At 38.1% G+C, this 13,340-nt stretch overlaps 1 protein-coding gene across 3 annotated transcripts in view; it reads right to left on the reverse strand.

Annotated features, from left to right (window-relative positions):
- The window catches only part of ZNF654 (zinc finger protein 654), a 30,081-nt gene that overhangs the window by 13,669 nt on the left and 3,072 nt on the right, over positions 1 to 13,340 (reverse strand). For all 3 annotated transcript variants that reach the window (XM_060234519.1, XM_060234517.1, XM_060234518.1), the window contains exons 2-5: positions 9,925 to 10,070; positions 5,213 to 5,294; positions 3,869 to 4,004; positions 1,472 to 1,674 (exon numbers count right to left, since the gene is read on the reverse strand). In XM_060234519.1, the coding sequence (XP_060090502.1) occupies positions 1,472 to 1,567 (96 nt within the window). In that variant the 5' untranslated portion in view covers positions 1,568 to 1,674; positions 3,869 to 4,004; positions 5,213 to 5,294; positions 9,925 to 10,070. The remainder of the gene's footprint in view (positions 1 to 1,471; positions 1,675 to 3,868; positions 4,005 to 5,212; positions 5,295 to 9,924; positions 10,071 to 13,340) is intronic.

Genomic DNA, 13,340 nt, shown 5'->3' on the forward strand with positions numbered 1-13,340 from the left:
AGTTATTACATTCTTGACTTTAGCTTTGAAGATGTTAAAAGTCATGTAGGCAGGAAGGCCTAGTGACACCTGCAAGCTGGAGTGGACCTATTAGTATTCACAGTAACTCTTGGAGAGGAAGCACAGATGCTTTGCCTCACACACTCCATAACAAAGGAAAAATACATTAAACATTGTAATGTTGCTACTTATGTAGAGAAGAACAGCCAACAAAAACAAGTTGAACATGACTCAAGGCTAAGCTTCATCTGAAATCTGTATCTTTTTCAATGTTCTATATAAAAGACAACTATTATTTATTAAACACTGTTACTAAAGTACTTCATTTGCTACATGTCTGGAAAACATCATACAGCTTCCAATATTATGCAGAATTCCAAGTCAATATGTCATTGTGCATGTAATCGGTATGGTAAATCTTTAGTTCAGACAGAGTCAATACTGCCCATAACGAATACATTCATTTTTTCTATCTGTGTGATCTTTGGTCAAACTGATTAAGATTCCTACAGTGCTTCAAGAACATGCAAAATGAGGCCAGCACTGTTACAACAGGTGTGGTTAAATTATCACCAGCCACACTACCTTCTGATGAGTAATACTGTCCCATTCTGCAGAGTTACAGATTTCTTATTAAATTTTAAACATTTATTTTAATTGCATGTAAAAAATGAAATTTTTACCATGTAGCCCTTCAGTAGGGAAAACTCATACATCACAAGGCTTATAGTCAGATTTTCTTTTTAAAAGTTCTTAAGAGCAAAATGAAGCTGATTACAATCTGGTCTCATAAACTGTAAGTATAGGCCCTGATTTTCTTTTCATGATACATCCGAAATAATTATGAACCTGGATCTCTGCTAACTTTCATAGCGGTATTAAAGAAAAAATAGCTACCACTGCTCTTCAAACATCTCCACTACACTACTGAAAGCATTCACAAAGATATTAGATGCACCACAAACAACTGTAAGTAGACCTCTACTTGTGGAACTATCTTCCCTTTCACATTCTTCCTGCAGCAGCCCCCCCCTCCCCCCGCTTCCCAAAGGTCAGGGGTGTTTAGAGGAGGGTTGCCAATCTTCAAGTGGGACATGGAAACCTTGCAAAATATCATCTGATCTCCAATGGCAGATTTATCATTTTCCCTGAAAAAAATGGTTGCTTTGGAAAGATACTCCCCTCACCAGGCTCCAGCTCCAAAATCTCCAGGTATTTCCCACCAGGAGTTGGCAATTCTAATTTAGAGAACAGCATGAGATTCAACCCAGCTTATTGAAGGGGGGAGGGGGGAGTCAGTAGAAGTTGCTCCCTTTTGCATGAACAGTACTGCCCTTCACTTGGGATGGGTGAGTTTGAATTCAACCCGTTTGTCTCCTCATTGTCCTATTTTGGTGTTGCATATAATTTTCCTTTATGAACACAAAATGATAGGCAGCATTACTAAGCAAAAATTTATTGGCGACTGTACCTCTTGGAATAACTGATCTTCCACTGATGACATAGAAAGACATATAAAAAACGCTTGATGGAAATATAGGTTTTTGCTAATCTCAGGATGATTCATGCAAGATTTGATGAGCGATATTGCCTCTGGGATGCGTTCACAGGCGATAAGGTATCTAGCACGCAATTCAAAGAAGAGTGGATTTTCAGAACTTAAGTATCGGTTAACTGGTAAAGAAAAAAACAATAAATTAGATTACAGACCTTAAATTAAAAAAAAAAATTATACATAAACATGAAGAGTTAAATTAAAGAGAGATTAAGTAATTAGGAAAAATTCATCTACAGAGCACCACTTTTCTAAGAAACGTCAACTGATAGCAGAATCAAGTCAATGCTCTCAAAACAAACGCTACTATGCCAGTTGATCCAGAAGACAATATTCAAATCAGTAACATTAAAAGGAAGTAGTATTGTATTATAGTCTCAAATCCACAATAATACCACCACTGCAACTGTCTGATTAAAAAGTCTCCTAGAAAGAAAGTGTTATTTCTGTGTTCTCAGCCCCTACACAAGCAAAATCTTGAAAGCTGGGGAAAGATACCTTCACACAATGGGGACATGCACAGACAGCTTTTTGGTTAGTTCCCCCACCCCCTCAAGCTGAGCAAAATGGGAAGTCTTCATGAATGACTGACCATTTATTCAACACCTTCATGTATCTAAGCAGCCACTTGGCTGGTTCTAATGGCTTAGCTTCTAACCATGTTTAATGTGGGCAAAAGGCAATTATACAGAAAAAGGTAGGAAGAACTTTTCATCCATTCTTTTCTTCCCTTTACCTCCGCAGACACCCAGTTTGCCACCTCCACTGTTCTTGGGGTACAAGTGTGTGGCCTGCAGGTAAGTTACCTCAGCCAAGAATGTCTTAACATGCAGGACACTGAGGAGCAACAGAATCCATAAATTAGCCACACACACACCCTGAATGTCACCTCTATATTCTCAGACTATGTGAATGTTCTGAATTGGATCTATTTGAAGGTACTTCTCCCTAGTAAATACTAAATCGCACTGTGGAGTAAGACAAGTATAGTTCTGCTGTGTTTAACCATGACAATCTTGAGGAAGGCATGTCTATATGTAAAACAAAACAGGTGACAGAACACCACATTGGGGTTGATCGATCACATTTAAAATTATTTCTCAGTGATGCAGCTACTCATCAGATATAATGAAGTAAGATTCAAGCTGGCAGATTCAGAGTGCAGCAATATCTCTTAGCTACTCTGAAGAAATGCATTTCCCCCATGGAGGCTGGCATGTAGCAAAGCCTCTACTTTGCATTTTAACAAGTTTTTTCCTCTAGGCAGAGGAGGAAGACAGTTCACTTGTACCTCAGTCCATCTTCATACTAGATCTAGACAATGGGATGGCCAAGCTTCCCCCTTCTCCAGGCAGGGAACAGAATTTGGAGGACTTTAGGTTCCAGAGATAACCTGTAGGAGGAGCTGGAGGAAATGCTTCTCTGATCTCAAGTTAGAGGTGGAAACAAAGATGATAAAAACTCCTCACTTTCTTCTTTGGGATGTAGTGTCCAGGGGAACTCTGGGCTGAGGTCTGATAGTTGGTAGCCATTGATTATGTGCTGGTCTGGAAGAGTTGGAGCAAGCTTTACAGTAGAGCAAACTCTGTAGAGATCTAGAACATCTAAGCCAAAGAGCCTGCCCTATATTTTAACAGCTAATAGGGCATGTATAGAGAAAGGGACAAAGGATTTGCTTTTTTACCAATTTCCTTTGGATTCCTTGTTCAGTGTACTGCTGTGCTAAAAGTATGCTCGTAAACATTTTTTTAATAAATACTTCACAACTTTTGATGCTGGCAGCGGCTCTCTGTACATTAGACCTTTACCATCTCAGACATGCTATTTTAAAAGGGGCACTAGGAGTAAGGGGCACTAGGAGTAATAGCCAGTGGCTATTACTTCAGGGGAGTGTAAGGCAGTAAACTATCCCTGTGGTGACCAGGCACTGGGCAGTGGGAGGCAACAGAACTTGGAAGGGAAGCTACGCACCACGCTCCTCCTTACAAAAAGACATGTGGTAGTAGTGGGCTACCCTGAGAGTAGAAGAAAAGCCTCCCAGGTGTGGGGAAACACCTAGGAGGGCAGGGTGAAATAGGGTCTGCAGGGCAGAACAGGAACCTTCCACCACATCTATCAACAAAGCACCCTGCAGCCAATGAAGGAATACTGCAAGACACATTATAACCAGAATGGCCAGCTGTCTTGCAGTACAAATCAGCAGTAGACCCTTCTGTGACCTGTAAGTCAAGCTTCAGGAAATGATAAAAAGTTAGGATATAAGACTAGAAACCATGGTACTCTATGCATTATTTACATCAGAGGTTTTAATACCTAACTCCTGAGAAACCGGCTTCGCTTTAAGAATAGCTTGTAATACTGGATCTTCCCAAGGTCCTCCATCTCTGATAATTCGAGTCACCAACTCCAAGTTAACATTTCCATATCTATTTAAGAGATTCTGACATTCCTATAAAGGAAAGAATAGGAGACAACTTTACAAAATAGATTGAACTTTATTATAAACACACAGCATCAAATAAGCTTACATGACCAAAAACCAGATCTGCAGATACAAAGTTATATCCCAGAGACCAATAGTCAGATGGAGATTGGAGTACCACATCTAGCCCTTGCCAGAGTATTTCACAACTCCCATCTTACTACACCCATCAGAGGTGCCTATTTTAGGGGAGGGGAGCTTATGGCCTGGCCACCACCACTCCCAGCACTCCACTACTGATTTGCAGACTTCACTCTCATCAGCACTGGAAAGTTTCCTTAGTTGTGGGGATGAACAGCTTCACAGCCAACATGCATGGTCAACGATACAGGAAACACTGATTTCACAGTCCAACCTAGACTGAAAAGTTAGCTATCCCTGAGGTCCGGTACTAAGAATACTAGTTACACACAGTTAACATCAAACAATCTTACACTTTTATGAGCTCTGTGGATAAATGGGTATGTTTAATTTTGCTTATAAAACTCTACAGAGTAACACTTAAGACTGGCAGAGTGCTAGCAGTCTTATTAATGGTAGTTTGTGCTGCTCAATAGAGCACTGAAATAAGGATACCATAAAAGTAGGAATTTCTGCATATGTGGAAGATTTCCATCCATATTGGAAAAAATAATTACTTTTTAAAGGCTACAATCTAGCATTTAACTGGTTGATGTTTTAACCATAAAACAAAAATAGGCTGACAATCCAGAGGATGTGCAGTGCAGCCCAGAAGCCACAGAGCATTGAGGGCAATTAAGCACTTGCTTAAAGGGTTGCTGAAGAGTGGGAAAGAAAGGGTGACTGCTCAAAACCCTAATCACTTACAGCATATGAAAGCACAAGGTTATAAGTATCATGGAAGTGCCCCAAACCATATCCCATACCCCAATCAGGACACTGAAAGTTGTAATCACTTTGAAGCTAAGAGTGGCATCAAACCATCTAGGAACAAACCTCTATTTAAAGAACAGATACTTCTTACCACCACCTTCGTGCAGCTCAGGTTCAGGACTAGGAAGTGCTCTCCTGTTAATTTAGCCCCAGCTTCAGGAAAATTACACTATAATGCTAGGCTATGATCAGGACTAACTAACCAGAAAGATTACTCACAGGCTCCCAACTCTTAAATAATAGTAATAATCAATATTTCCAGTCATAGTAATTGAAATTACCTGAATCGATCCCAGAATGTCTTTTAAAGGATCTTCATAGAACTCATCCTTTCCAAAGAACAGCAGCAACTCAAAAAAACTCCTAGAAATCAAAGCAACTAGGAGTCAGACACCAAACAAAAATGACTGCAAATTATTTCACAATTTTTTTTCCCTTTTGAAAGTATAGAATCTCTAAATGGAAGGCCAGTGAACTCCAATTCCTTTACATAATAGCTGCATCCAAATTATACCAGAACACCGGCATGATAGGTTTTCATTGACCGACTCAAATCAGGATGTGGGCAACCAGATTCTCACCAGTTGAAACTTTCCAGCTTTAAGTGCAGCTCTACAGAATATTAAGCTTCTATCTTTGAAGTTACAAAGTATAAAATTCTCACCATATGGAGAGTTGAAATGTATTCCTGGACACTGCTGCCGCCTAAAATTTTAAGGGCAGTGATAAATCCAGAACCGCCCCCCCTCAAAAACTATAAATCTAAGTCATGAGGTAAAGAGATGCGCGCACACACACACATATGCATGTATATAAAATTAATGTCTTGTTCACTCCTCTTTCAGATCACAGGACTTCATACGGTATTAACTCAATTTCACTTAGATACATTTTGGGTCAGTTCAGCTCCATACAGTCCTCCATACCGGACACAAATGGTTACACACCAACACAACAGGAATTGAGGCAGACTGCTATCACTGAACTCTGGTTCCCAAGATGAACCACCCCAACTGGCACGGGTATAATAGATACTATAGCGGAATGGGATGAAAGGCATCGTTTTATAGGAGATCTCAAAGGGATGACAACATCTCCTTTTTTAACTTCCCTGCCTGGAATGAGAGAAATGACTCCAACAGTTTTAGGAGCCTCCATCTGGCCACATAATGTGAACCACAACTACCTCATGTTGTTAAGTACTGAAACTAACACTTTGGATATCCACTGATCTCTAGTCAGAGTTAAATATAAAATTAAAAGTGCACTCTCAGTGTTATGACTTCATCTGGAAACAAAGTCAAGAACATCCAAATTATTTGCATGAAGCTGCAAACAACTCTTTCTGTCAATAACTTTCCCTTGAAATAGATCCAGGTGGGCAGCCATAGTGGCCTGAAGCAGTAGAACAAAGTAGGAGTCAAGTCTCACCTTTAAGACCAACGAAGTTTTATTCAGAATGTAAGCTTTTGTACGCTGAAGTATGCATGCATACAAAAATTTATATTCTGAATAAAACTTTGTTGGTCTTAAAGGTACTTCTTGACTCCTACTTTTCCCTTGAGGTGGGGTAGTATAACCTAAAGAAGCCACTTCAAGATCAGACCGAATGCATAAATTATTCACTCAAATATAAAACTAGGGTTCTCCCAAGGTATGCCATAAAAAAACAGAAGGGGACATCTTACATTCACATAAAAGCTATAGTATGTTCAATGCTATTTTTTTTGCATAATATTATAAAAGTTATCTTGCATTCAGGATCATCTGAATGAAACGTATTTGAGGCTTTTTTTTACTTTGACTATAGAGGAGAGTCATAATCCCAGGCACCATCGTAAATCAAATTTCTCCTTTGTTGGCCTTTATAAGCTAGAAAGGGACTGTTCCTAATAATTTTGGCACACCAAGCACTAACTAGTCTCTACTGGCCTAGAGATGTGAAGGCCCAGGGAGAAGACCATAACAATTTGGCAAAGTCCACATTTCCCCCCATGTTCCCAAACATCCTTTTTTTCCCAATGGAAAAAAAATTCCAATGGAAATATTGAAGAGTGCTGAAAAAACTCATTTTCTCTTTTAAAAAAATGCTTTTAAAGTACTCATGCTGTAGTCACAAAGTTCCCTCTAAGCTGAGCTAGGGGGTGACGGTACACAAAATTTTATCAGGAAGCTCAGGAACTTCTGCTTCCACCCCCAAAGAAGCAATGGAGGATGGGGACACCTCCTCCTCCTGGGTTCCATAAAATTAGACCCCCTGGTCCAACCATTTTAAAACTTGGGAAAGTTTTTGAGAAGAGGCATCAGCAGCTATGCTGCAAATTTGGTGCCTTTACATCAAGAAATAGCTCCCCCCCCCCCAGCCCCAGATTATAGCCTAAAAGACCCACCGACTATAATGGTCCCCATAAGCTACAAAGGAGCTGGAATGAAAATTATATATATATAATTTTTTTTGCACAGTCCTATTATGCTTTTCAGTATGATTTGTGAGCTGTCCTGAGTCACAGGAATAAGTGGATATAGATACTTGAATAAATTGGGCAAGTTGATAAGTTAGTTAATTAGATTTATATCCCGCCCTCCCCACTGAAGCAGGCTCAGGGCAGCTCACAGTATGCAATAAAATCACAACAACAATTAAAATAAACATTAATTAAACAGTTAAAACAACTTCCTGCTTTTGTTAGGTAAGACAAGGTTCTGACAGTGATTGCTCCTCCTCTGTTATACTTGACCTGTAATGCTGGTATCATATTTCACTAAAAAAAAAACGCAACAAAGTAGACTCCAAGAGTTCCCCCCTCCTCCAAAGTGCTGGTATGCTTTCTAAGGCTCAGCACAGGGCAACAGTCCGAGGTCAAGTCTACCAATTAGTATTATTAGATTTGTGATTTGCCCAGTCCCCAAGTACATGAGTTTCTGGGCAATGCACAACAAGGTTAAAACATCAATATAATATTACTCAAAAAATATTTAAAATAGTCCTTATTATACTGAAATAGTTTCAATACAGTGGAAAGCAGTAGGTAGACTTGTTCTCTGGAGGCCAGGTCTACCAATAGAATGGAAAGTGGTGCATGAAATTTGACTTGATTCTGTTCTCTTATACGGTTTAAATCATTCTTAAAATATAGTTCAAATACAAAAGAATTTATTCTGAGATTTTTCCAAGGTGATGGAAGTAATCTTCTAGAAAACTAATTTACATGATAGTCAAATGTGGACTCGCTCAGAACTTCAATGTCACTAGCTTTTTTCTCCTCATAATACTGTGGAGCTTAGAGGGAACATTGGCTGTAGATATATACAGCTCTTTAACCCAGTATGTTTTTGTGCACCTATAAGGATATCTAATCTTCATGAAGGCAGCATGCAGGCTTTTCATTGATTTTCAACTGCTGCATACCTTCTGTTGTCCATCTGACCCGATCAGTGGTTGATCTTTTCACCTCTCCCTCAAACCACATTTTCCCACAGAAAATAGCTTGCTGCCCTAACTTGCTGTAGGGAAAAAAGAACAGAAGGAGGTTGGGCAGAAACTGCACCAAACCCTAAGAGAAAAACTCTTGAAGTTTCACTGAGAACTGAGCTCTCTACCCAGATTGCAAAAATTAATGTACAGCCTGTGCAACCTTAGCATACGCATTAGCTTCCAGGTTTTTACTAAGTATTGGATAGAGCTGCAGTTTTGCTTGTACAAAACTAAGGAATTTGTAACTGAATTCAATAAGTATGTCAAATATTGCAATTTTATATCCTAAGTTATAAATGAAGGATTTTATGTTAAAAGTATTAAAATTAGTTTAGGTTTGATATAACAGTAAGTATTGCATATATGTTCATCTTTCCCAAATTTCACATTTTTTTCTGAACCAAAAAAAAGGAAAAAATGTTTCCCTATGCCTTCAGAATTTCCACATCTTTATATTCACCAATATGTATTTAAAAGTCACATGATTGTGCTTCCAATATTTCAAAGCTGTATTTGACTATTTCAAAGCATGTGGCATTTGAATCAAATTGAATGAAAATTATCTTCAGTTGGCAGAGATGGCAGATTTAGAAACCAAAAGAAAAATACAAAATTATTTCTATCTCAACACAAAGACACTTTCAAACACCATCCAACAGGATGAGGAAAAATTGCTTATTCAAATGCTTATACTCTGCTTCCTCCCTGTGTTTTACAGTCCCCAGAAATTGCTTGTCCACCATATTAAACAGGCAGAGAAGCAATACAGATACGTTATGTTTAACTTAGTGCAAATAGTGAAGGTGAGTTTTTTGCACAGTTCCACTTGTTCAAGGACTCTCCACTGGACCCAAGCTAATATCAGTGCAAAGCTACTTACCAGAATTCAAAATATATTTCAGCAGTTTTCATTAGTACTATGTTGGTCTCCCATAAATAGTAATTGTGCTGACATACTGGCTAATTAACTTTTTCCAGAATATTTTCACCTCTGCCTCAAGACTGTGGGGAAAATGTGATTGTACTAATCTACCATTCAGCCAGATTAACAAACGAGTGGAAGATTATAAGATACTAGCGTTCACACCAACTTTATCAATCAATGTCAGCAGCACATGGTTAGTTACAAATTGTTACCTATGGGACTGTTGCTTGAGAAATAACCTTTTCATGCATTTGGGAAGCAGTGGGCTTGTTTCTGGGTAATATACAATACAGAGAGGAAGCAGAGAACAAGCATTTCAACAAATCATTTCTCCTCCATCCTGCTGAATGGTTGTCAAGTGTCTCTCTGTTGAAACTAAGTACTTTTATATTTTTAATTCTTTTGATCCTAAATCTGCCATCTCTGCAGATCGAAAATAATCTGCATTCAGTTTGACACCAATGTCTCAAAGTAATCTTCTCTGCAGCACATTAATATAGAAGACTGTTCTTGAACTTAAATTTCTCCAATAACTATGAGTTATCCAGAGATTTACTACAGAGCTCTACTAGAGACACAGAAGATTTACTTACAAGGCTAGGCTACTCAACACATACTGTACGTGCTCACATTCAGCTGGGAATGATACACTTGCAGATGTGAAACAACAGAGTGCTGTCTGAAGCACTTGAAGCTGCGGTAAAGGAACCTGCCATCTTCCAGCATAGTCTTCAACAACCTATGCAAAAAATAATGATAATAATTAAAAATTAGTCAGAAGTAGTTTGTCAATTGGATGAGAGAAAGCCCAACAGTTCTACAGCCACGGAAGACTATTTTGTATTAACAAATTAGTAGTCCACTTTTACAAATAACTTAAATACTAGATCACTGCCAGTGGTCACAATACAAATGTGTACGAACTATTTACTGTTATTTACTTCATGTAGCAGCTTGCCTCATTCTCTTCTCTATTTTACCCTCACAACAACCCTGTGAGGTAGGTTAGACATGAGAATGTGTGACTGGCCCAAAATCACCCAGCAAACATCGATGGCAGAGTGGGGAATTCAAACCTGGTTATCCAGATCCTAGTCTGACACTCTATCCACTACATCATGCCAGTGTTCGCCATTCTGACCCTCTGGATTTCTATGAAGTCTCATTACCCATCTGTAGGGGGGATACAACTATTGCAAATATTGTTTTACAAATGTATGCAATATTTAAAAAAACACCACAATTTCCAGCACAAAGTAATGAGAAGTATATAGAAAAAGATAAAATACACTAATGTACCAATATGAAGAGGAAAAAAGGGTACCGCATAAAAGATGGGCCAACTCAGAACTAACCAAAGTACATAAGCATGATCAACCAACATTAACAAAATGCTCCTTAGAAAACTGAGCTGAAGCTCATTTCATGGTGTATTTCAAATAAACACAAATCTACAACTACTATGATAAAAAGGATAATTTATGTAATCTGTTTCTATCTGCAATTAAATTGGCAAACATTCACTAGTGAATAACCTAACTAGGACCAATGTTTACATTAGTTAAAAACAGTTTATATGTTACATATACTGACAGTCCACTTCTCACAGGGAAGTGTATTCATGCCTCTACAGAAACTGCTTGCTGGCTTTGCTGTCTCTGCAAGTTAGTACTATTTTTTAATTATGAGAAGTCTACTTAAAATGTACATTTATTATTTTTACTAACCATTAAGTATTGTGAAATTAGTTTTGAAAATAAAGAAAAAGGAAATGAAAAACACTGATTTAATACCTTAATAATACATTCCTTCCTTGCCTTTGGTTACTGAAGCTACATGAAGCTTAAACAAGAGTACACAATGCTCACACCAGCTCAACTCTGACAAGTGCATTTTCTATTTTAGCAAGAGTCTCTTCTTTTCTCCAGAACCTGGAAGAAGGCAGAGGCTCACTACTAAATTTCAAATAAACTTTGAAAACAATGAGACATTTTCATTTTATTTAAAATATTTATGTGCCTGCCTTTTTCCTTGGCAACTCGGGACCAAAATGGGTTACAACAACAACATAAATAGATCTGTTCAATCACAGACATTTAACAATTAAACATTAAAGCAATAAAGGTAATAAAACTATATTTTTGTTCTTCCCAAGCATCACTCATCACCATGCGGTCAGAGAGACACTGGTCTCTATATTGCCACTGCACTCAACCAACTGTGATGCCTAAGGAACCTTCCTTCAGCTTCCTCCGGCAGAAGAACCACATACACTGAAAGAAGATTCCTTAAACTTTGCGGAGTGACACATGAATTGGGTGTTCTCAGGCAACTGGCCTGAGCTGCAAGTGTGGTGTCTGCTACTGCAAGTTGAAGGGCAACAGAACACCATCTAAGAACAACTTGAACCCCTCAAACTACCTTTTTCCCTAAGTAATTACCACCACACTTGGTTTCTTTGACAACTTTCAAAAGAGCTCTTAAAATATAGTCTTTTAGCTTCTTACGAAAGTCCGTGATGCCTCTAGCATGGAAGACCAAGCACACTTTGTGTGTGTGTGTGCGCGCATGCCTGGAAATCATGGCAACTTCTGGTTACCCCTATTAGGGCATGGAGGATGTTCAGACAAATGGCTTGATACTGACTGCCTCTGCCTCCCACCTTCGGAATTCCAGGGAGGTCTCTCATCCAACTACTTGTCAGGGTCAGCCCTACTTAGCTTCTTAAATTTGATGAGATCAGGCTTGTCTGGACTATCCAATTCTGGGTGGAAGACCAAAAAAGCTTGATATTAGTTCCATACCTTTCAGCATACAGAGGACCAGATAGTATTAAGACTTTTCCAGAAGCATCACTTAAGTTATTATTTTATTATAATATATTATATATCTTTATGGCAAAGAAAAAACTAAATACATTATGGTGACTTTGAACTGACAGATACAGTCAAATACAAAGGTTTATCTATATTATACAATCTGAAATTGACAAGAGATTTGATAAGAGAAAGGTTACAGCATTCTACTTTCAGGGGATCTACTGAATTTTAAAAGTTTTCAACCCCTCTGTATTTTTTGTTTTCAGATAAAATAGATTAAAATATATGTGCAATGGTATATTATCTTAAATAAATTGTATAAGATTTAGAGTTTAAGAATGACAAATGCTTCTTTTGTAACAAAGTCAGAGAAGGCTATGAACATCATGAGCCATGGAATACTGGAATGTGATAAGCACTGAAGATGTTCTTGCTTCCATTCAAATGCTTTGATTTGTCTTCCAAATTATGCAAAGAGCTGGAGACTAGACAAAAACCAGAAATAGTTTTAATATGTATTAAAATATTACTTTCAAAACACTGGGAAAAAATCAACACCAACAAAAGCACAGTAATTGATGTCATGTGACATTATTAAATGAAGGTGTTCTGTTTCAGTCTTCTCTCAAAGGTAAGTTCAGAAATCAGGAAATATGTAGTTAATGGAGATCTGTAATACTTTTAAAAATTATGTTTTGCAAGTGGGCCTGGACAGTATTAAAAAGACCGTACATTGCTGAATGCCTAGTCTACAAACTTAGCCCCACTGCTACAGGGTGTTATCAGCAACCTAGAAAACCTGCTTCACATCCAGTTGCAAAACCTGAAACCATTTTCCAATTAAGTCAGAGCACCTACACTCACAGGAGAAAGGAATTATAGCCATGGACACAGTATGACTTTCTTCAGTTCTATTTCAATCTTGCTTTCTGGTGTACTCATATGCCCTTGGCTTCTTCTGGTTTAAGACATTCACTGTTAAGAAGTTGCTTAAAAAAACACAAAACTTTCTACATAAGGCACTCCTGCCAGACTTTGTGTAACCACACACTTTTTCAATGCTAAGCATCTAAACATGCAGTCATACAAGTACTACTTAACAATGAATACATAAAATTATTTGTCTCTTCATCCTATATCTCTAACTGATGAAATTTAGCAAGGCATTTTTCCATTCTGCATCTGTGTAG

This window comes from Heteronotia binoei, chromosome 3 (genome assembly GCF_032191835.1).
Source record: "Heteronotia binoei isolate CCM8104 ecotype False Entrance Well chromosome 3, APGP_CSIRO_Hbin_v1, whole genome shotgun sequence".
NCBI classification, from domain to species: Eukaryota; Metazoa; Chordata; class Lepidosauria; order Squamata; family Gekkonidae; genus Heteronotia; species Heteronotia binoei.